This window comes from Schistocerca piceifrons, chromosome 5 (assembly GCF_021461385.2).
Source record: "Schistocerca piceifrons isolate TAMUIC-IGC-003096 chromosome 5, iqSchPice1.1, whole genome shotgun sequence".
Taxonomy (NCBI): domain Eukaryota; kingdom Metazoa; phylum Arthropoda; class Insecta; order Orthoptera; family Acrididae; genus Schistocerca; species Schistocerca piceifrons.
In genome coordinates this window covers 72,906,745-72,931,896 of record NC_060142.1, presented here as the reverse complement: position 1 = coordinate 72,931,896, position 25,152 = coordinate 72,906,745, and the positions used below count along the sequence as shown (strand labels likewise).

The window sequence follows — 25,152 nt, the reverse complement described above, 5'->3', positions numbered from 1 at the left end:
TATAGTTACACATATTTCATAGTTAATGGTATAGTCCATGTGTAACTCAGTTTCAGGGAGTGGGACACTGGCTCCATGTTCAGGAGGACTGTAGTTTTAAGTCCTCATCCATCCATATAGGTCTAGGTTTTCTGTGATTTCCTGAAATAACTTAATGCAGATTCCAGGGTGGTTCATTTTGAAGGGAATAGCTGATTTGATTCTTCATCCTTACCCATTCTAGCTTGTGCTCCGACTTAAATGAGTGTGGTGGTAATGGAATGTGAAACCCTAATCTTCTTTCCTTTTATGTGTATTTCGCCATAAGTGACTGGAAGTTTATGAAGCATTTGATAACTCTTACACTTCCCCATTAATATTTGATAGTTGCTTTGAAAACTTTTCTTTAAAAGTACCAGAGCCAAAAATATTTTGATTGATAAGCAATGATTATGAGTAATGAAGGACTATTTGCAAATAAAGACTATTATGGAAAATGCTCTACCAGCTGAATTATCTGTCTGTCCCTTCAGTTTATTCCACATCTCCCAGCTACTTCTCTCCTGAAATTTTTTGTTGTGCACAGCAAATCTTTCTCTACAAGATAAACTATTACAGAAATACCGTTCAGAGGGAGAGATCCAGTTTGACTCTTGATTTACCACAAAGTTTTAATCAATCAGGTACTCAGAAAAAAAATTGTCAATGTAAGCAGGTTTTTTTTTTGTTTTTTGTTTGTTTGTTTGTTTGTTTTTCCCTGCACTAGGGCAGAATTGTGATATTTTAGCATATGTGATACTTGAGCAACACATATTTTCTCACCTGTAGGTCAATTTATTTTTCCATATGCTTTTGTCCTTCTGTTTTATACATCTAAAGCTGATATGTGAACATCTGTGTTTGTTCTTACTGGAGACTTGTTGCATCTGTATGAGTAAATTGTTTACGGTCAGATGGGTTTAACCAAAAGAAAAAAAAAAAGCCCAACAGTTGTAGCAGTAGTGCATATTGCAGCAAACAATTACAGAGTGGAAGTGCAATGCCTTATTTGTTTGTGCTGTAGCCTTGTATGGAAGTGAAACATGGATGATAAAAAGTTCAGACAAAAGAAACTTTTGTTAACACAGTGCAGCAGAAGAATGCTGAAGATTAGATGAGTAAATCATGCACCTAATGAGTCGTTACAGAACAAAATTGGTGATAAAAAAAGTTGCATAATATGACTAAAAGAAAGGATCGTTTGATGGGACACAACTTCAGACGATGAGAGATCACCAATTTAGTGTTGGAGGGAAGTTTGTGTGGTAGAGGGGCAGGGGAGGGGGGGTGGGGATAAAATTTGTAGATGGAGACCAAGGGATAAATACCATAAGCAGGTTCAAAAGGATGTAGGTTGCAGTAGTTATTCAGAGAGATCAAGAGGCCGCTCACTGTGTAGAGTAGTGTGGAAAGCTGCATCAGACCAGTCTTTGGAATGAAGACTGCAACTATCCATGAGGGGCTTCAGTAGTATGTGGTATACATGAAGAAATTAGAAACTTCCTGGCAGATTAAAATTGTGTGCCGGACCAAGACTTGAACTCTGCTAGTTCTGCAAGGTTTGCAGAAGAGCTTCTATGAAGTTTGGAAGGTAGGAGATGAGGTACTGGCGGAACTGGAGCTGTGAGAATGGGTCGTGAATCGTGCTTGGGTAGCTCAGATGGTAGAGCACTTGCCCGCAAAAGGCAAGGTCCCGAGTCTTGGTCCAGCACACAGTTTTAATCTGCCAGTAAGTTTCATATCAGTGCTCGCTCCACTGCAAATTCTCATTCTGGATGAAGAAATTTGTTAATTCTGTTCCTTACCAAACAACAGCAATTATCAATGCTGTATGCAGTTTTACACAGAGTTGGCATGGTGTCTCACGGGGATGACCAATTTTTTTTCCAGCATACTTGTTATTTTTATGGACCAAAGTAAGGCTAGAAAAAAACACATCCAGCAGGTGGTAGTTTCTACCACTGTGTACATGCACCATAACGTCTCATGTTCAGTATATCCATATTTTATCTAGCATATATTAAACAATGTGCTGTCATAATGTTAAGAGATTTGTATGTCATTTCTGTAGGACTCTTGGTGCTTGTTGTAACAAGCATCTGAGTGCTGTATTCCACCATCTGGACATAAACTTCACTCCTGAGTAATTTCAGCAAAGCACTATTCTCTGTTGCAAATGAGAATGGAAGAGAACTAAGCAAGAATAAAGTAAGAACAATCTGATGTCACTGCTTCTTAATTTACACAATAAAAAAAAATATGTGAACAAGTCTGGAGCATTGACAGTTTGCATCTCATACCCATAAGTTATTTTGTTGTTGGGAAATAGCTACATATTTGTTTATTTTATAAACAAAACAGTCTAGATCACTTTTTTATTAAACATTTATCACTGTTCTCCACCAGATTTGACTATCTGCAAATGTAAAACTAAAAAAGTTTCTGTTACAACTGGCATCAGGTGCTGTGAGTCAGTACAACAATTTTCAAGAACTTCGTGTGACTTGTGACAGCAGCTACATAAAGATAAGGAATTTGGTTGCAGGAGGTAGTGCTTATCTTATCATACCTTGCAAGAGGTAACTAAGAATGCATTGTTGGTACACATGATTGCCCAACTGCTTGTATTGTGGAAGTTACATGTGTATCTGAGGCAACTACAAAAACAAGAAGATATCAACAGGAAGACAAAGAAGGTCTTCATACTCACAAAAAAAGTAGAAAAGTGCAAAGCAAGTACAAGAGACCAATATTGAGACATTTTATGTGCCATTGTGTAAAATCCATTCATCTCAGTACAGAAGTGGCTTCAGTTCCCAGTAAGTGTGATTATGATCTGGCAGTCTCCATCATCATAAGCCTTCGAGTACACAGGAAATTACATCTCATCATTAAAAAGCTTCGATAGTGTTTGGCCTTTAATATCTCCCAGCTGCCAAGGACTTTGGAGATTTGATGCTATGACGTAGCAAAGTCTCTTTGTTCAGGCAAGAGTGACAGATTATCTTTGTCAGAACCAAAGAACATGCACAATTCTCCAAATGGCATTACTGAGCCTGCCAAAAGGTGAAAGATCAAAGCAGGAGTGGCGGAATTGGGTGAAGTTTCATTTAAGGACATGGCTGAATGCACTCACATTTAGAAGAAGGTATGGCTCCAACCAGTTAATCTCTTTATCGAGCAGAGGAAGTGCACACCTTTGTGCCTAATAATAATAGCACGAACAAATCAGAAACATCCGTAAACTGAATAGTCATTGGGAAGTACTGGTGTTGTAATGAACCACAAAGTCTTCAGGCTTAAATACTTTCAAGCCCATTTCAGCTTTGATACTTCAGGTCCAGCTGATGTGTCAGGAACACACTCAAAAGACTCTTGGCAATTATGTTTTTGCCATGAGGGAGAACATGAGGCAAAGTCAACATATTTTTAGTTCCCTCATCTTCTACATCTCAAAGAACCAACAAAGTGTTGGCCAATGAGGGATGATGGACTTCATATCAAGAATCAAGTAAGCCTTTCTCTTTTAAATTTCATCATTTGTATAACTGACATTTGCTCTCAGATGAGTGCAGTGCCGTTCACGTCCCTCAGGTCATTACAGTTCTGGACAAAAAGGTCCTCATGTATAAAAGATAGAGGATGTAATTCATTTTCAATTTCTTCTTGTACTTTTCTTTCATTTGTCATTGCTCTGTAATTATGGGCTGTTAAATCCCATCAAAAAAGACCACTTTTTCTTATTGTTCTTATATCTTTCAGCAATATAGAAAATATTATTCTTTACATGGTCATTTTATTTTATAATTAGATATTTCATCTCAGTGTACGACATCCAAGGAGATGCAAGGTTTCTTGCCCCAACCTGAATATTACAACTTTATCAAATACATAAAACAGGCATTTGATTTATGGAGAAATATCTTTCGACCAGTTACTTTCATGAAATATTTACTGCAAAACAATTTTCAGCTTTGGAAGCATATAAATGTGATGTTCTCTCCTCTTCAGATGGCATTGAAATTTTTTAAAAAGTAGTGTGTGTATAACAAATATCTGACAAACTTATCAGGTGCATGTGCCAAGCTTCACATGTCATTATGTGATGAAAGACTATGAATGTAAAAAAAGTACAGTATATTATGTGAAAGAACAACTTGAAAAATGAGGAATGTGTACTGTTAATTATGGCTTTATCTCTCCGTAGCAAAAACAGCTCAGCATGGAGGCTGGGAAAAGTACATATAAAGTGTTGGGCTTTTATTAATGAATTATCTGTGTGGTAGACCCACTTGGAAATTACTGTCATCACAGGTGCACTTTTTCTTTCTTGAAAACAAATTCTGGCATGTCAGAACATGCTCCATTACCATGTCTATAATCAAGTGTCATATGGAAAAAGCTGCACAAATGTCCAGTCACGTTTTGGTAAGACTTCAAAGAGGTGCAAAGATTGGCACCTGGCTTTAAATCTATAGAAATGTAAAATTGTGTGTTTCACAAAATGCAGGAAAGTAATTTCCTGTGAATGCAACATCAACGAGTCACTGTTGGAATCAATTGACTCATATCAATTCCTGGGTGTAATAATTTGGAGGGTCATGAAATGGAATGAATACTGAGGCTCAGTAGTAGGTAAGGCACATGCCAAGCTTCACGTAACTCATATGATACTGGGAAAATACAATCAGGTGCTTAAAAAATCGCTGGTGTATCCCATCTTAGAGTATTGTTCACGTGTCTGGAATCCCTATCAGATCACTGAAATGTATTCAGAGAAGGGCTGCATGAAAGGTCACAGATTTGTTTGACTTACAGGAGAGCGTCAAGCAAATTCTGGAAAACCAGAATAAGCCTGTGGTTGACGATAGACCCTAGGTACCCACTGAATGCATATTTACTACATTTCAAGAAGCCCTATTAAGTGTAGAGTCTACAAACATACTTTAGTCCCCTGTGTATTATTCTTGTATGAAGTGTGTAGACAACAGTACACTAAATGATGTTGTGAGCACAGAGACATTTTAGTTGTCAATCTTTCCACACTCTACATGCAATCAGAATGGGACAAACCTCTAACATGTAGTACAATATTTGAAGCACCTTTTTCTGCGCACTTCACTGTGGCTTGCAGAGTATGTATGTCGATGTAAATTTAGAATACTAGTCTAACATCTTTTGGCAAAATTTACGCTTGTCTTATGTGAGTTGTGCCTAATACCAGTTAGGAAAACAAATTTCCAGCAGTTGTCTTGTAAATGAGACCACTCCATTCCCTTTAATTGGTTTCACATATTTTTGATGTGAGTCTCACAAAGGATTCTGTATCCCTCTAACCTTCCTGTGATCTCAAAAATGGGTTTCCTGATTTAAGCTATACCCGTGCAGAGTCTGAAATACCTTATTCTGTAACATCACTCTCAATATCTTATCTATCCAGTACTTCAGAAACAGGCCAAAACATCTAAATAAACAGTTTATTAAGAGCATGACCTGTTCTTAAAAAATAGAATATTGTCATAAATAATCATACTGCATCATCTTTACAATACATTGCTGCTAGAAATGCTCTGTTATCCTAAGTCAGATGTGTTTGTTGGCATTATTTCTTAGTGCCTGGTGTTGTCAGCATCCCATGACTGTACCATGAATAACAGCACACTGAACTCAGAAAAAATGGAATGTGATCATGAAAATGCTATAAATTGTGTTAGCAAGCAATAAACACATTTAATAGTGGGATGCATGTTCCACTGAGAAAAGATGTAACATTTCATGGAGAATATGTTTTGCTTGAGGATAATTATCCTTGTATTCAGAGCTGTAGAAACTGTTGTATAAAAGTTTTGGATGATATTGTGTGCTTTCTTATAGAAAGCTGTATCATGCATATCTGTGTGGAAACTATGCTCACTTGTTTCATAATTATGAATATGGTTGTTAGTAAACAGGTCAGGTGCCTGCCAAAATATATAGACAAAAGTGTCAAAATTTTAAGTTGCTTGAAAACTCCTTTTGGCTTTCTTCTTGAGTTGGGGTGGTGGTATTTTCATACTTATAATACACTAGAAATGGACCCAGTACATAAGTGGGCATTGTATATTCAGTGTTTCTATAGGGCCTGTTGGGGGTAAAACAGGTGTAAAAATAACCCATTTTTAACTTTGTCATCTTGTAGTGAAGTCCTTTGAACTTTTTTAAAAATGGTTCCACTTACCAGTATGACCTTTCAGAATAGTGGCATGTATGTTACTGGTTAATTAACCATTTAGTAATTAGATGGCTACCATTTTTATTTTATACCTGTTTTACCCCGTGATGGGGCAAATGGGTATAGTATCCCTTTTCAATAGTAAAACTTACTTTTAACAAGTGCTATACCTATTCTACCCCACTATATGTATAAGGTACACTATGCGATCAAAAGTATCCGCACACCTGGCTGAAAATGACTTACAAGTTCATGGTGCCTTCCATAGGTAGTGCTGGAATTCAATATGGTGTTGGCTCACCCTTAGCCTTGATGACAGCTTCCACTCTCACAGGCATACATTCAATCAGGTTCGGTGTTCCAAAACATCCCAAAGGTGTTCTATAGGATTCAGGTCAGGACTCTGGGCAGACCAGTCAATTACAGGGATGTTATTGTCATGTAACCACTCCGCCACAGGCCGTGCATTATGAACAGGTCTCGATCATGTCGAAAGATGCAGTCGCCATCCCCAAATTGCTCTTCAACAGTGGGGAGCAAGAAGGTGCTTAAAACATCAATGCAGGCCTGTGCTGTGATAGTGCCATGCAAAGCAAGAGGTGCAGGCCCCCTCCATGGAAAACTTGACCACACCATAACACCACCACCTCTGAATTTTACTGTTGGCACTACACACGCCGGAAGATGATGTTCACTGGGCATTCGCCATTCCCACACACTGCCATCGGATCGCTACAATGCGTACCATGATTCATCACTCCTCACAGCATTTTTCCACTGTTCAGTCATCCACTGTTTAGAGTCCTTACACCAAGCGAGGCGTTGTTTGGCATTTACCGGCATGATGTGTGGCTTATGAGCAGAAGCTCGACCATGAAATCCAAGTTTTCGCACCTCCCACCTAACTGTCATAGTACTTGCAATGGATCCTTGATGCAGTTTGGAATTCCTGTGAGATGGTCTGGATAGATGTCTACCTATTACACATTACGACCCTCGTCAACTGTTGGCAGTATCTGTCAGTCAACAGACGAGGTTGGCCTGTACGCTTTTGTGCTGTACCTGTCCCTTCACATTTTCACTTCATTATCTCATTGGAAACAATGGACCTGGGGATGTTTAGGAGTGTGGGAATCTCACATACAGACATACGACACAAGTGACACCCAATCATCTGACCACGTTTGAAGTCTGTGAGTTCCACAGAGTGTCCCATGGTGCTCTCTCACGATGTCTAATGACTACTGAGGTTGTTGTTGTGAATACCTGGCAGTAGGTGGCAGCACAATGCACCTAATATGAAAAACGTATGTTTTGGGGGGTTTCTGGATACTTTTGATCACATAGTGTAGGTGTAACAAGAAATAAATATACATTAGGACATACTATTGAAAATTATTAAAAAATATTATACTGTGAATTGTGCAAATATAAACATGAGCTGATTTCTAATCAGAGTCATTCTCACAGAAACACTTCACACAAACTTGAAAAATCTTCCATTGTAATCAGGAATAGGAAATATGACAGCAATTTGACCCATATCAACCCATTCAATGTCATCTTTGTCTGGCAAAATGTAATGTTCAGCTTCTCCTTTGCATTTAGTGAAATATTTAATGGAGTAACATTTTTTATTATGAAGGTTCTGAGTAGTTGTTTGTCCTCTATAATTTACTGTTTTACCACATTAAAACTGGTAATGGATACATACACATGACCCTGCTTTCATGTCACTGACTGAGCTGGAAAGGTTAGGCCCATCGTCTTCAGCTTTGATTTACTTGTGTTCAAACAGTTTCTTGGCAGCTTTAGAAGTTCTTTTCTTCCTTTAAACAGGATCAGTCATCTCTTGTTTGATTTTTTTGCCCAAAAATGTAGACTTAAGGGACCATTGGTTTTCTTTCTTTCCTCCACCTTTTCTTCTTCTTTTAATCTTTGTTCAACTTCTTGTTTGGTCAGGACTTTGCCACAACTTCCTTGAACTCTTCTTCTCTATCCCCTAGAACACATCAATGCAGTTTTAACATCTGAAGACAGTTTTGGTGATATTGTATCCAAAATATCTTTTCTTAGTTTCTCCATTGGTGAAGGAATAATTTCACCTAGGCCTACTCCAGAACTTGGATTAGGAATATCAGGTGATGATATTCATCTGGGCTGTACTTTGCTAGTTATAGGCATATCTTGTTGGGCTGAAACAATCCTTTTTTACAGATCAGATGTATCTACAGGAAAGATACCAGAGCCTTTAAAACCACCAATGATTATGTTCGGGTTAATGATCTTATTACAAGTTTGTTCAAAAAGCTTGGAAAAATAGTTTTGTTTACATTTTTGAGACATGACTCATGATACCATGTCTTTGAAATATCTCTCGATGTACCTTTCATTGGCCCACATACAGCGACATACAAAGGCTGAAGTGTATGAGAGGGATGCGGTGGAACACATAAAATAATAATTTCATTTCCCTAGGTGTATGGGTTACATTATTAGTGAAATGACTCCCATGGCCATCAAAGAGTCTGAGAACTGGTTTTTCAAGGTTTTTTTACCTGGCTGACAAAAACAATGAGCCATTTCTCAAAAATGTAGTCCCACACCTAGCCTGAGTCAGTAACACCACATGGTGCACCATTTGGTCCTCCTTGTACCCACGTGTTCTGCAAATCTCCTAGTCCTTTAAAAACAACACAAGGGGAAAAGAATTCAGCGAATGCACTACCTACGAACAGAACACTATAATGAAGTCTCCCAGCACTTCCTGATGTTGAATAGGTTACCCTTGCCCATGGTGGGACAAACACCTTACTTTCGGTAGGTTCCATGCCTAGGCCAGTTCCATCAAGGTTGAAAATCCTTTGTGTGTGGTTTGCTGAAATGTTGTGCTTTAGAATTTTCTCGTATAATTTTTTTAAAAAATTGGCTGCTACAAAAGTAGGCAGTTGTCACTAGTTCATGTTTTCACCTTTAGAGTTCCCCTTGTCTTTTATTTTTATTTATTTATTTGTTTGTTTGTTTTTTTTTTTTTTTTTTTTTTTTTTTCAAAAGTTACTATAAAGTCAGAGCCTAGTGTATCATTCTTAAATGGTGTCCTCCTACCCACAGAATGTATGCATCTATGCACCATAAATAGTAAATCTTTTCTGTCTGATGGATACCCACATACAGAAACTCTTCTATATTCTTTTCCTCTTGTTATGATAGGACTTGTTTTCCTAGAGTCTTGAACTTAGGAAGATTTTTACACCAATGCCTTAATTTTTCATAAGGCATTTTGTGTTTTTTTTACTGTGGCAGAAACTGTACTCCCATTTCTATCTTCATCTGTAGCTTGTGGTATTGCATCTGCATCATACGAGGGTGGTTTGAAAAGTTCACCACGAGAAAACTTCGCTAGTGCAATGAGTTGTTCACAATATATTCATTGGAATGTTGCCTGTAACCAGGTGCAACTTCAGTGCTCTTGGAAGAGAGCTGTGACAGTGATATGGCTCTGTTGTTGTTCCCACGTAGTGATTTGTGAAGATGGAAAAAAAAAAATCGAGATTTGAGCAGCGATTAAGTACTTCATAAAGAAAGGTATGAAAGCAATGGGCATCCATGCCGATTTCCAGAATACACTGGGAGACTCTGCTCCTTCATATTCAACTGTTGCCAAGTGGACAAATGAATTTAAATGTTGTCGGAAGAGCTTAGATGATGATCCACACAGTGGTAGGCCAGGATGTGTCACTACTCCAGAAATCACTACAAAAGCACACAAAATAATCATGGAGTATCACTGATTGAAAGTGCGTGAAATTGCTCTCACTTGGCAGATGTCATCTGAAAGGGTATATCACATTTTCACTGAAGAATTAGAAAATGGGTGCCACAACTCTTGATGCACGCCTGCACACTTGCCGTCGCTTTGGCAAAATTAGACGAACTAAGGTATGAATTGTTGCCACACCCACCTTATTCACCTGATATGGCTCCATCAGACTTCCATCTTCCCAAAACCGAAAATTTTTCTGATTGGACAAAGATTCATTTCAAACGAAGAATTGATAGCTGGAGTTGACAACTATTTTGCAGGTCTGGAGGAAACCAATTTTAGAGATGGGATTAGGCACTTGAACATCTTTGGATCAAGTGCATTAATCTACAAGGGGACTACATTGAAAAATAAAAAAAGTTTCAGTGATGTAACTGAGAACTTTCCTTACCACCCTCGTATATAAGAGGTTTCTTCTTTACATATGTACGAGGCATGGTCTGAAAGAAAAAGTGAGGTTAGTTTTTGGTTAAACACACACTATACCCATTTTACTCCATGTTTTTAAATCATAAACATTATAAAAACTTTACAAAATTGTACCTCTAAACTAATATAAACTTAAAATAGACATATGTAATGTGTACATACCTGAATTTTAATCTTCAGTTCTTGCAGGTTAACTGTAAATAATGATTTGAAATAGTTTTGTTTATTCTTTTAGTTGTAAAAACAAAGCAAAAAAATATTTCTTGAAACTTATAAGAGTTGCCAACGTAACTTCAGTATAATATAAAATGATGATGCACATATATGAAAATTTTTTCACATACATGTTATTAACAGTAAAGGATATATTTAAAAAAATATTGTTTATATGTGTTTTACCCCACTGCACCCATTTTACCCTCATAGACACTAGATATTTTGTTGTTCTTAGAAAGTGTAAGAACACAGTTTGTGTTGAGGGCATGAGCTGGTTTTGCGTAATGGATCGGTTCCATTATGGCTGTCCTGGAAAAGCAAAAATGCGACAATTCTGACATCCTGCAGTGGACAGAAATCACCAATCTGTAACAGTGGTTTTGTGGATGAATTCTGTCTGTGAGTATTCGTGTAGATTTCTGTGACAAGTATTTCCCTCTGCTCATGGAAATAGTTTATGCAGAAGAAATGATAGTGAATATGGCCAATAGGAGAACTACTCCAGTTTGACACTTGAATAACACTATGTCACTTAGATGAATGAAATATTTTGGAGTGAGCAAGCTGATGCAGTGGTCAGCAACAATGAGGTCCAAATCCCACTCCGGTGAACCAGGATTAGATTTTCTGTAGTTTCCATAAACACATTAAGGTTAATACTGGGATGAATTATTTGTGAGGACACAACCCATCCTGTGTTTCATTCTTACCATATACCAGCTTGTTCCTTTTTCTAATAATCTCAGCAGGATGCTAATCTGAAGTTTTCCTTCATATTTAAAACAGTTTGGTGTCAAATTGACTATAATATTGGTGGTGTTGCATAATTGGAGGCTGCATATTCCTGTTACCTCAGTAACTGAAATACTTTTATATGTATATGTATATGGGCTTGAGGCTTTCCTGCCTGGTACACTAATTGCTTAAGAGGCAAGACTCATGTGGGACATTCCATCTTTAGCATATTTCAGGCAGAGGCCTTCTCACAGGTACCATGTCAAGGATGAGATGTTTGAATATAAATTCATGCAAAAATTGCTATCATCAAAATCAACTGCCATAAGCAACAACGTGTGGACAACACCATATTAACATGTGTGCATCCATAACATTGACGATCTTCTCCTTGGTGTGTGATACAGAAGCAGTGGTGCAACACAAATCTTTCTGTTAAGCTCATGCTACAGCACACAGACGGTGAACATTGTAGGTTTAGAAACACCAGTAAGAGTGCTTATAGGGGAAGCAGTCACAGTACATGCCAATGCATGTTGATTGCAAGTAATAAATGTTTGATAAAGCATCAGTGGATGGTTATATTTTTACATCAGTCTACATTACACAAATTGAGCTACACTAAGATGCTCTTGAAGAGGATGGGTTTGCCTTAGACCATGCTTGAATTGGTGTTTGTGAGTAACACGTACATGTTGAGTGCAGTACTTCACATGTCATGGATTCCATGCCATTAGAAATTGCTAGCATCACCTGCATATTGGTAGAACTACATATAACTAGAGATAAGTTCCAAATTTTTTATGGACAGGGTATTTTTGTAGTTGTTAGTGAAGTATATGGTGTGATGATTATATGCGAAAAAGTAACGCTGTGCATCAGATGGGAATTGTATCCAGATACCTGACTCTTGTGGATAGTGAGTTACAAGTTATGTTACTCCAGCACATCTCACTTACTCAGAGTTTCAGTTTGCTACAGGAGCATCCCAACTACACAGCAGCACAGTGAAGAAATAGCATTGACCTCAGAAGAAAAGTTTGGGTTCAGATTTTTGGTTTCATCAAGGTGTGCAAGGTCAGCAACGATACTGGACAGCCTCCATAGATTCTGTTAAAATAAGAGAAAGGTTACTGATGTAGCAAATAATTTGTTAACAGTACTTACATTGCTAAAAAAAAATTAGCGTGTTGCCCGTAAGAGGCAAATATTTTGTCTTAGATTTCCACTGCAGCTTTGACTCAACCGGAAAATTCAGTTTTCCTGTGGTAGCACTAAATCTCTTGCTTGTACAAAGTTGCAGAGAGTTTCTTCTCCTGTAACTTCCTCATTTCCTTAAACTGTGTTTCTCAGCTAACACAAAATGGAACATTTATATATTTTCATAGGAATGATCCATTAATTCAGTTCTTCAAAATCTGAATTGATTAAGTTAGTGTAATGACTTAAGTGAAGGATCTGCATTTTCTTCAGGCCTGTGATTATTGAGCTAAAGATTTCATGTCACAGATTGACAATGTTAACAGTATAAGGAAAAGATAGATTGCTACTTACCATAAAGATGGCATATTAAGTTGCAGAAAAGCACAACAAAAAGATATTTACAGATTGGCTGTCAGTCAAAGCTTTTTTCAGGAAAGGACACACACACACACACACACACACACACACACACACACACACACACACACACACACACACACACACACATATGTACAAGTAAGCACACCTCACACACACACATGACCACCATCTCGGGCAGCTTGGTGATGTGCGTGCGAGGTGAAAGTGTGTGTGTGTGTGTGTGTGTGTGTGTGTGTGTGTGTGTCCCTTTCTGATGAAGGCTTTGGCCAAAAGCTAATGTGTAAGTCTCTTTTCATTGTTCCTGCCTGCAACTTAATGTGTCATCTTTATGGTAAGCAGATATCCTATCTTTTCCTTATATTGTTGATATTCCAACCTTGAGTTTCCATTGTTCGATTTGAACTACGTCTGAAACACAAAAAATTTACTTAACGCAACAATCCTACATCTCTATTCTGGAAGCAATCTTACGGTGTGTGGTGGAGGGTGCTTTTTGTACCACTATCCTTCCTCGTTTTCCTGTCCAGTAGCAAATGGTTCGCGGGAAGAACAATTGTTGGTAAGACTTCATGTGAGCTCGAATTAAAATTTTGACCTGTGACAAAGAAAACAAAATTTAACTTTCAGAGCAAAAGTGTCACTCATGCAGCAAAGTACCAGTTGAAATGATAATTATGAAGCTGATTGCACCACAGAAATTTCCATACTGCCTTGTGTTGCAGTTATTAATGGTGGTATTGCGGCCAGAGATTTTGTCAGTGTCATCCAAAACCTGGTTTTTAAGATCAGAAATTTCCACTCTAAAATGTCTGCTACGATCTGACAGTCAATCTTTAATGTCACTGTTCTTCTTTTTTCTTTTTTTTCTTCAGTCAATTGTATTCAGTGAGCAATTTTCATGTCTGGAGAATATATTTTGGGGAAATGCTTTATACATCTAAAGCCCATGTGTAATTTTCTAATCTGAATAAAGCTTTTTGTCTCTATACTTCTTCTGCAACTGTTCATTGTATGTTTTTTTGACATTAAATGCTCTTATTGGTAATTATGATGTAGTCTTTTTCTGACTACCAGTTTTGACTCAGTCATGAGTCATTCTCAAGTGTTTGTCCTGTATATGGCATGGTGTTGTCCTTAACCTAAACATGTTGCGCATTCTAGAATGCCTGTAACTCAGGTGAAATGTGATAAGAACCAAATATTACAGGAGTTCAAAGAAATTGTGATTGTTATTGATATATAATGGGAATGATACTTTGTTAAATAGTAATGAAGATGGCACACCTGTTAGCATTAAAATACATGATTCTGACAGTACAAAAGCAAATATGTTGACCCGTTTGGATACGTAGAAAAGATCAGATCACTTGGAGAGATCTTGCACCAGTACCTGTAGTGATGTGGGTCGAGCAATGCCCAAACCCTGGGCATTTATAAAAAAAAAGTACTTTTTAAAGTTTTTGCTGCTAGAATGTATAGTTTACCAATTAAGATAAGGGCTGGGACAATACTCCAGACATTAGAGGTTAGTAAATGTTTACATTTAAACATATGTATGTCATTCAGTGCCTTTATTGCGAAGAATGAAAGGAAAGAAGAGAGAAGCAGATTTTTTACTAACATTCCAACTTGCTGTACCAAGGAAAGGCTTTTTATTTTTAGCAATTCTACTCTTCTCTCTCCCTTGCTCCCCCCCCCCCCCCCCAAAAAAAATCACTCCCTCAACCACTCTCTCTCTCTCTCTCTCTCTCTCTCTCTCTCTCTCTCTCTCTATTTTTCTGTCTGTCTCTTGCATGTGCACACCATCCACACAAACACCGCATGAACAGCTATGTAGTGATAAGACAGTATAAAAAAATAAGAAAGATAAGAAAACATTGTCCTTAGGTCATCACTTTGTGATGTAATACAGTTCACAATTTGTCTCAAATCTCTGATTGCTACCAAAGAGTGATTATTGATAGGAGAATTATTACCGAATGTATTAAACAGGTGGCATGCATTTCGTTATAATAATGGTATTCTTAAACGTTAAACTGTTTACAGTGAAAAAACAAAAAAAATTCTTTATTATCAGATGCAGCAACATTTGAGACAGTCTATAGTTTTCTATTCTACTCCTTTCTTTATCTGCTTTTGTATGACTACAGTGTTGACAAGATAAAATGAGAACACTAACATAAAAAAGATTTAATAACAAAGAATCAATGCCCATGGAGGTGGAATTGTTGAATTTTGATACTAGTCAATTCCTAGAGAATTGGGGCAATTCTTGGACTTGTGGAATCAGAATCAGCACATGACTCATCCCTAATTAAAATCATTATGGTTAAACTTTTTTACTCTTAATTTTTTACACTAGTATAGTATAAGTAAAAATACTACCTACAGGCTTCCTATTTAATATAAACTATACTTTAATTAAGAATTAATTTGAAACTTATGTGTTGTTTTATTTTTTTTTATTATGTACTATCCAAAGAGCTTACCTCATTAAAAATGTACAGTTATGTATATTTACAGTCCAATTTATTTCCCCTAATAACACTTCCCTAACCCTTAAGCAGCTTTTTCAGCTTCGTTACCAAACCACTACAGAAGCAGTGTTGCAAAACATCTTTTCCAATGCAGAATATCAGTTTAAATTTTTTTTATAAGTACTGCTTATCAATTCAGCATTTAAAATGCATAAATGCCTAGGCTTTTATGAATTTTGGGTGTTTGCCCAGACATTTATGCTGGGCATTTGGCCCAACTTATAAATGCCTAGGCATTTTGCATCACTACGTAGCAGTACAGAGCTCTAATACATGTAAAGGAAATGCAATTCCTAACCATTAGAACAGGAAACACCATTCTATTATTTAAAAAGAGTGCAGGAATTAGTACACCAATAGCAGACATATAACTTTAACATCCATGGACTGAAACTGTGTGAGTCCACCATTCTGGATAAAATAAAGAAAGCTGTTGAATCTACATTTAAATAGCAGCAGTGTAGTTTCTGATCTCAAAGATTAACTACCGACCTCATTTTTCCTCAAGAATTTTCCTTGAAATTTACTAGGAGCAAAATAAAACACTTTTTTTCTGGATATAAAGAAAATCTGTGGCCATATACTGCATAGGCACATACGGAAATGTCTGTAGCATCAGTAAGTTCTTGATAAAATTATCAATCATCACACAAGTTGGGTAATTATGGGTTGAAACTAAGAGCGGTATGCAGATTCAAATTTGGATGCCAGGTTGGTAGAAAACAAAGAGAAGAATCCAACAAGGCAGTTGTGCTTCGCCATGCCTATTCTTCATCATAATGGATAAAGTTTTAAAAGCAATCAGAAGAAAAAAAATTCCATGCCATAGACATAGTTTGGTTTGTACCTTCACTTTTGTCTCCCCCAAAATCATTACATTTTCAGGAAGAACTTCATAATTGTGGGGCAGAAATGAAGGTACAAACTAGTGCAGGTCTTTGGCATCACTGATTCACGAAATAGGTGTTAAATCAGCAAAACAAAGACAGACTGTTTGGTATTGTGTAGGACCTCTTCAACATTCCATTTAAGAATTCAAGATGGGTGTTGCTAATTGGCATCAGGTAAACAAGCAACAACTGTGGAAGTACAAGAAAAGCTGAAGGCATCTTATCTGCAACTGCTCTAGAGTATTGCATTTCAATAAATATGAAATCTTGTTGTCTCTGACACATGGCTCAGTCACTTGCTCATGTTAAGTGGCTAAATGAAATCACTCTTAAATGATAACAAAGCAATGGTTTCCATTATATGGTATGCTGTGTGACAAGACGTACACAGATAGAGATGAAATAAAGGTAATTCTGTATTTTGCGTCATAGTCTCGTATTGAATTATGTATCACTTGGAGAATAGAATGAGAATCACTTTGATGGGTAAGTTATGCATATTGTCAGCTACAGATGCATTTAGTAATTTCTGGTTCACCCTTCTTACTGAATATGAAAGTGTTGACATTTCAATTGTTAAGCATACATGGCTAGAGAGAGTACAAGATTTTATCATCTCGTCATCACTGAAGTTACACAATATGGCCTATAACTTAATCTGATTGTATGTTATTATTACTTCTCACAGCAATTTAACAAAATGTGGCCGGCCACTGTGGCCAAGCGGTTCTAGGCGCTTCAGTCCGGAACCACGCAACTGCTATGGTAGCAGGTTCGAATCCTGCCTCGGGCATGTATGCATGTGATGTCCTTAGGTTAGTTCAGTAGTTCTAAGTCTAGGGGCTGATGACTTCAGACATTAAATCCCATAGTGCTTAGAGGCATTTGAACCATTTGAACAAAGTGTGGTATCAGTAGTAAATAGCCCTGTCAGAGAAGACCAAAGAACTTTGAATGTGGGGGAAAAATTTGGTGTAGTTTCGTCATGATAAAGATACTAAAAATCCTGACTAGTAGTGTGTGAGCATAGGGATGGGGGTGTGCGTAAAGGTGGCTTCTTGAGGATTCTCCTGAATGTCTCAGAAACCACAGCATCTAGCAAAAATATTTCCCAGTAAAATATTACAATGCATTAAATTCCCTACAAAAAAGATCCTATTAATTTTTTCCTCAAGGGTTATTAGTTTATACATTTTGGGGGATGGAAAAAATGCAGATTATGAAAAGCAGTGTTTCAGTGGCATGAAACTGATGTTTATTGTGAACAAATATGAGGTTCATCCAGAAACTAAGTTCTAATTGGGTCCAGAAATTGCAAGAGTTGTCGGACAGGAATGTGCATGGGCAGGAGTAAAGAGGAGGTGTGTGGGAATAATGAAGTGAAATTTGTCTTGTGACGGCAGTGGTAACTGCACAGTGCTCGGATAAAATGACTACTCTGATATTGTCTCCCACAAACTGCAACATTCGTGCAGTTCTCAGATTTTTGCATGGTCAGAACCAACTTCCAGCTGATGCCCATTTCCGATTGCGCCACATGTATGGACACGACAGTATGAGCAACAGTATGGTCAGATGATGGTGTAGGCAATTTATTGAACGATGAACCAATATTCATGACAAGGACTGTAGTGGTTGACAGTCACTGGGGACACCAGAACTAATGGAAAGTATGCAGTGAGCAATTTGCAGAACTGGCACTCAACAAATTCAGGGCTCTCTTCAATTCCCCCAAGATGTATATATTTATGTGGTGTCTGTTCTTTTGGACATGTAAGCAGCAGACCAGGGCTCAAATCCTGGTCCAGAACAAACTTTAAACTTACCCCATTGATTTAGATCAATGCCCACTCGCAGCCAATGTCTGTAATTCATTTGTGTCCCTCCAGATATCTTGCTCACAACTGCACAAAACTGTCTCCTGGTGGCTTGGTTGATGTAAAATGTGTGCAATATGCTTGCCAAGGAAACGAACAGGTGATGATAAAACTAAACATCTGACCACAGCACTGACATTCATACAGTGATACGCAGAGAAAGGTGACGAGCTTCTCAACTATATTGTCACTGGTGATGAAACATGGGTGTCACATGCCAGACCAGAAACAAAACTTGTTCACCTGTGAAGACCAAATTCAAGCAGGCATACACTGTGAAAAAATTACATCCACTCTCTTCAGAGTTCGACCTGGTGTCCTGTGCGATTTTTTACAGCAATGGGAGACTGTAAATGGTGATCAGTATTGTCAGACATTGAAAAATCTGAGGAGGTTGAACCAGAACAAGAGATATGGGATATAGACAAGTGACAGTATTCCTGTGCATGACAATGCAAGACCCCATACAGCCAACTCCACATGAAATGTATTGAATCAGTTAGGATGTGAGATATTGGACCATCCATCCATCCATCCTACAGCCCAGATCTTTCTCCAAGTGTTTTTCTTCTCTTCCATCTCATGAAGCGTTTTCTGTCAAGAAAATCTTTCCACAACAACACTGAGATGCATATTAAAGTGGCTTTATGGCTCTAAACATTGGCGATGGACTCCTATGATGTGGACATACAACTGATGGTGCAACATTATGACAAATGCCTCAACAATATGGTGACCATTGGGAAGTAGTCAGTGAATCTATGTGAATATTGGTTGGTTAGTTGATTTGGAGGGAGGGGTCATACAGTTAGGTCGTCAATCCCATAGGATTAGGGAAGGATGTTGGCCATACCCTTTCAAAAGAACCATGCCGGCATTTGCCTGAAGTGATTTAGAGAAATCACGGAAAGCCTAAATCAGGATGGCCAGACACAGGTTTGAACTGTCGTCCTCCCAGATGCATTGCTAACCACTGCACCACCTCACTTGGTATGAAAATATTCCAATCAATATTTCTTTCTTAGTTAGTTCATTGGAACGTAAGTTCTGGATGCACCACACATTGTATGCATACATGTATGTATGTATTAAACTGGGAACCTAGAAACGACAGAGAGGCTTTGTTCCGCTGTAGCCCTCACTGGTTCTCAACCCCACAATGGGCCACAGCAGTCCACCCACCCCACTGCCATCCCACACTGAACCCAGGGTTACTGTGCGGTTCGGCCCCAAGTGGACTCCCCAGGAACATCTCGTACCAGATGAGTGTAACCCCAGATGTTTGCATGGTGAAATAATTATGGTGTACGTGTATGTGGAAACAGTGTTTGCACAGAAATTGCCGATACAGTGTAACTGAGGTGGAATAAGGGGAACCAGCCCACATTCGCCGAGGTAGCTGGAAAACCGCCTTGAAAACCATCCACAGGCTGGACCTCAACACTAACCTGATGAGCGAATTCGTGCTGAGGACCAGAACGCCTTCCCGCTTGGGAAGCAGCGCGTTAGACCGCGTGGCTATCCGGGTAGGCCTAGTCACATTAATGTGACCACCACATGTGTTAGACGTCAACGTCCACACAGGAGGTGGCAGCACTAGCAGTGGAGAGTATATGAAGCATATCGGTGGACACGGAAAGAGTGCAATTGTTGCAATGTGGAACTGGAACGATTTATCTGATGTCCAAAAGGGTATGAACATGGTTTTCAGGCCAAGGGTGGAAGCATTTCTGAAATGGCTAAGTTTGTAAACTGTCCGCCTCATGCATACTCAAAGTATACTGTGCATGGGAAAGTGGCACTATCTGAAGCCAGCACAGTGACAACTATGGTGTACCATGGGCCACGATAAAATCAACAAGAAAAATGTTTAAATTTTATTTCAAGTTTTTGGAACAAAGTTTCCGAAACGATTTTATCTGACATGCATGATTTTACTCAAAGACAAAAAAATAAGTAAATACTGGAAGTAAGCCTAAAGACTTCAATATAACTAACTATGCGTGCAAACTGCGTAGATTTTGCGTTTGATTGGTTTTGTATCCCCTTTTACAGTATCATGCCGCGCGGGATAAGCCGAGCGGTCTGAGGCGCTGCAGTCATGGACTGTGCGGCTGGTCCCGGCGGAGGTTCGAGTCCTCCCTCGGGCATGGGTGTGTGTGTTTGTCCTTAGGATAATTTAGCTGAAGTAGTGTGTAAGCTTAGGGACTGTTGACCTTAGCAGTTAAGTCCCATAAGATTTCACACACAACATTTTTAGTATCATGCCAAAGGTGAATGCTTCAGCGTCACCATATCACGTAGGAACAATCTGAAATGTGGAGCACAACAAACACCATTCACTTGGCGTGGCTAACACGTAGATTCACTGTTCCTGCTGAGAAACATGGAATTATGTATTACGATGGACTGTAGAGCAACTGTTTTGTGTTCATTGCAGGTGGGAGCTCGCCATGCGCCACCTTTCGCTGCTCGCCGCCGTCCTGCTGGGTGGGCTGGGCTCGCAGGGTGCCAACATCCTGGCGCCCCTCTGGTTCTCGGCCCCCAGTCACTTCGTCATGTTCGACCGTCTATTGTCGGCGCTGGCGGAGAAGGGCCACAACGTGACGGTGCTCAGCTACTTCCCAAGGAAGGCGCCTCTGCACAACTACCACGACATTGCACTGCACAGGGACGAATGGCCCCACCTCAGGGGAGTGAGTGTCTCGCTGCAGCCTAACGAATTTAAAGGTTTTTACAAAATGGTATACTACACCAGTAAAATATTTTAAAATTTTTATCGGCATTTAACAGCATACGTGCATGTTTGTAGCTGAGTGGTCAATGTGACTGACTCTCATGCAGGGAACCTGTTGGGGAACACTGTGATTAAGAGGTAGCGCCTCCGCGGTCAACCTGCCTCAGTCGGCTGCCTCAAAAGTTTTTGAGTATTGTAGTAGGATTATCGAGAATAATAAATGAATAAAATGTGACTGCAAAGTGCATATTGTCTGTTTAATCATCTGTAATAAAAGAAACAAATGTCTTATCAGTTATTCATAAGAGCTTATGTTGATTGTATTGAAAATTATAATATGTTAATCAGTGTACATGGCAGTTACCTTACACACTCTGAACTGGCGTCAGGGGTTTCACTGTTGAATAGTTACTGCCTTACCATGTGGAGCGTTACTAGTATCCACGTGGCTACGCCACCTACAAGTATGGATTTAAGTAATTAGCCACATTATTCCTCTCGTTAAATTAGACAAAGTGATTAGTCATCTTATTCTTTCGTTAAATTGCCCCAGTCTCATCTACATATTGGCCTTCTCCCTTTGGGGAGAGAATTTTCTAGGATAATGATAATATCTCTGTCCATAAAAAGGAATTGTAACGATATTTTCAAGTGAAAGACGCTGGGCTGGAAGCCGTCTTCAAAACACTGAAGATGTGCTTGTGGCAATATGACGAGTTGTAATGGCAAACTAAGCTGTGAGTTGAAAAGAGGGGCCAGGGGAGGGATACGTGTTCAATCAATATTTCGAGGTAAAACACACGCTGGGTTGCTCTTATATATCTGGTAAGAGCTTATCTTACGTCAATTACACCCCATTTTAAGAATTTAGCACTGAGTGCTCTGTATAGCGACTTGTGAAGTCGGCGGCGTAGTGTTGAATCAGAAACTGAACCGACGCACATGCAGGCGCAACGGCAGTGGACATGTCCTTATTGGCAACATAACATCAGATATTATTATTGAAGTTACTGTGTAAAATGTGTGAGAGACTGCAGACACCTTCGCACTTCCCACACAATCCCGAAGATACTGAAAGAAGATAAATGCGACAACTACGTCAGGATCAGCTCGACAGCTCAGGCTTCTAACTCGCGGACCAGAATAATGAACAAAACAATGGAAAATAAAATTAAGGATCTGTTAGAAGGCCGTTAATCTGGCTTTAAAAATGAGAAAGCGCCAGACAGCTCCGACATTAACAGCTGCTAATGTAAGCAAAACATGAGAAAATGAAGGTATTTCATAGGATTTGTCCACCCATCGAAAGCGCTCGACAATTTAATGTGGTGACAGATGTTTGAAATCTACAGAAAAAGGTTATACACAATAGAGAAACATGGATGGTGCCCAGTATGTTAAGAATGAAGAGGGAGCAGTAAGAATGGGAGAAAAAAAGCAGTGCTCGGAATGCAGTCATTCTCCTCTAACGTTCTACCGGTATACTGAATAAGCCATAAAGGAAATAGAAACTACACTACTGGCCATTAAAATTGCTACACCAAGAAGAAATGCAGATGATAAACGGGTATTCATTGGACAAATATATTATACTAGAACTGACATGTGATTACATTTTCACGCAATTTGGGTACATAGATCCTGAGAAATCAGTACCCAGAGCAACCACCTCTGGCCGTAATAACGGCCTTGATACGCCTGGGCATTGAGTCAAACAGAGCTTAGATGATGTGTACAGGTACAGCTGCCCATACAACACGATACCACAGTTCATCAAGAGTAGTGACTGGCGTATTGTGGCGAGCCAGTTGATCGGCCACCATTCACCAGACGTTTTCAATTGGTGAGAGATCTGAATAACGTGCTGGCCAGGGCAGCAGTCGAACATTTTCTGTATCCAGAAAGGCCCTGCAACATGCGGTCGTGCATTATCCTGCTGAAATGTAGGGTTTCGCAGGGATCGAGCCACGGGTCTCAACACATCTGAAATGTAACTCCACTATTCACTGTGCCGTCAATGCGAACAAGAGGTGTAACCAGTGGCACCCCATACCATCACGCCGGGTGATACGCCAGTATGGCGATGACGAATACACGCTTCGAACGTGCGTTCACCGCGATGTCGCCAAACATGGATGCGACCATCATGATGCTGTGAACAGAACCTGGATTCATCCGACAAAATGACGTTTTGCCATTCGTGCACCCAGGTTCGTCGGTGAGTAGACCATCGCAGGCGCTTCTGTCTGTGATGCAGCGTCAAGCGTAACTGCAGCCACGGTCTCCGAGCTGATAGTCCGTGCTGCTGCAAACGTCGTCGAACTGTTGGTGCAGATGGTTGTTGTCTTGCAATCGTCCCCATCTGTTGACTCAGGGATCGAGACGTGGCTGCACTATCCGTCACAGCCATGAAGATAAGATGCTTGTCATCTCGACTGCCAGTGATACGAGGCCGTTGGGATCCAGCACGGAGTTCGGTATTACCCTCCTGAACCCGCCGATTCCATATTCTGCTAAGAGTCATTGGATCTCGACCAACGCGAGCAGCAATGTCGCGATACGGTAAATCGCAATCGCGATTGGCTACAATCCGACCTTTATCAAAGTAAGAAGCATGATGGTAGGCATTTCTCCTCCTTACACGAGGCGTCACAACAATGTATCACCAGGCAACGCCGGTCAACTGCTGTTTGTGTATGAGAAATCGGTAGGAAACTTTCCTCACGTCAGCACGTTGTAGGTGTCGCCACCGGCGCCAACTTTGTGTGAATGCTCTGAAAAGCTAATCATTTGCATATCACAGCATCTTCTTCCTGTCGGTTAAATTTCGCGTCTGTATCACGTCATCTTCGTGGTGTAGAAATTTTAATGGCCAGTAGTGTAGGTTCATAAGTCGTATTAAAGTCAAGGTGAAAGGATATAAAAGCATAATACTGGCTGATGGCACTGCTGTCCCGTCTGAAAAATGAGGGTGATTTAGAAGACTGTTGAAAAGAGTGAACTGTCGCCTCTGTACAGAATATTGATCTTGAGTGGACCAAAAGGTGACGAAAGTATGTAGATTATACAAAAATGAGATTAACGACAAACTTCACGTGAAATTTAGTTACCAGCTTGTTAGACAAAATTAAGAGAGTCTGTTAACGTGGAAGCAAGATAACGAATGATACACGGAGCAAGGAACATATACTGACGGAAAAAAATCGCAATATAAAGGAAGAGTTGAGCGACACAAACAGAAGTTGGTAGGCGTGCTTCTACATGTGAAAGGTGATGATTGTTCAAATGCCGTGCCAGTCCCATAAGAATGGCGCTAGTAGCGCCACTATGAAGATGCAAATCAGCTTTGCGTTTTAAATACGCGCTGCAACGGTCGTGAGCGTCAGTTACCGTTGAGATCGGACGTGGTGAGTTGATGTCAGTAAAGAATCCCTTAAGACGACATAGACGCCATCATCAAAAACTGAGTGAGCATGAACGAGGTCGTGTAATAGGGCTACGTGAAGCTGGATGTTCCTTCTGTGATACACCAGGAAGAATTGACAGAAATGCAGCCACTGTACGTCACTGCTGGCAGCAGTGTTCACTAGAATGTACGGTCCCAAGAACACTGGACTCCAGACGGCCACATGGCCCTGCCAAGAGGGAAGACCACCTTGTTTGGTTTATGGCTCCGGCATGTGGTACTACGTCTGCAGCACAATTTGAGGAGGAGTTGGCACCACAGTGATACAAGGAACTGTTACAAATAGGTTACTTCAAGGACAGCTTCGGATAGACATCCTGTAGCGTACATTCCACTGACCCCAAACCACTGCCATTTGGGACAAGTGGTGTCGAGTGAGAGCTCTTTGGAGGAAAGGGTGGAGGTCTGTTGTGTTTTATGATGAAAGCTGGTTCTGCCTCGGTGCCAGTGATGGCCGTGTGTTGGTTAGGAGCAACCATGTTGAAGGCCTACCACCAACCTCTCTGCATACTAGACACACTGGAGCTACACCTCGAGTTATGATGTGGGTTATCTCGCGCTTACATTAACCTGTGAACTTGCAGTGTCAATCATTTAAATTGTTACCTAGACAAAACGTATTCCCAAGG

The 25,152-nt window shown here is 39.6% G+C and overlaps 1 protein-coding gene across 1 annotated transcript in view; it reads left to right on the top strand.

Annotated features, from left to right (window-relative positions):
- Window positions 1-25,152, top strand: part of LOC124799218 (UDP-glycosyltransferase UGT5-like) — a 177,621-nt gene that overhangs the window by 8,644 nt on the left and 143,825 nt on the right. Inside the window, exon 2 of the mRNA XM_047262754.1 lies at window positions 20,761-21,016. Within this exon, the coding sequence (XP_047118710.1) occupies window positions 20,774-21,016 (243 nt within the window). The 5' untranslated portion in view covers window positions 20,761-20,773. The remainder of the gene's footprint in view (window positions 1-20,760; window positions 21,017-25,152) is intronic.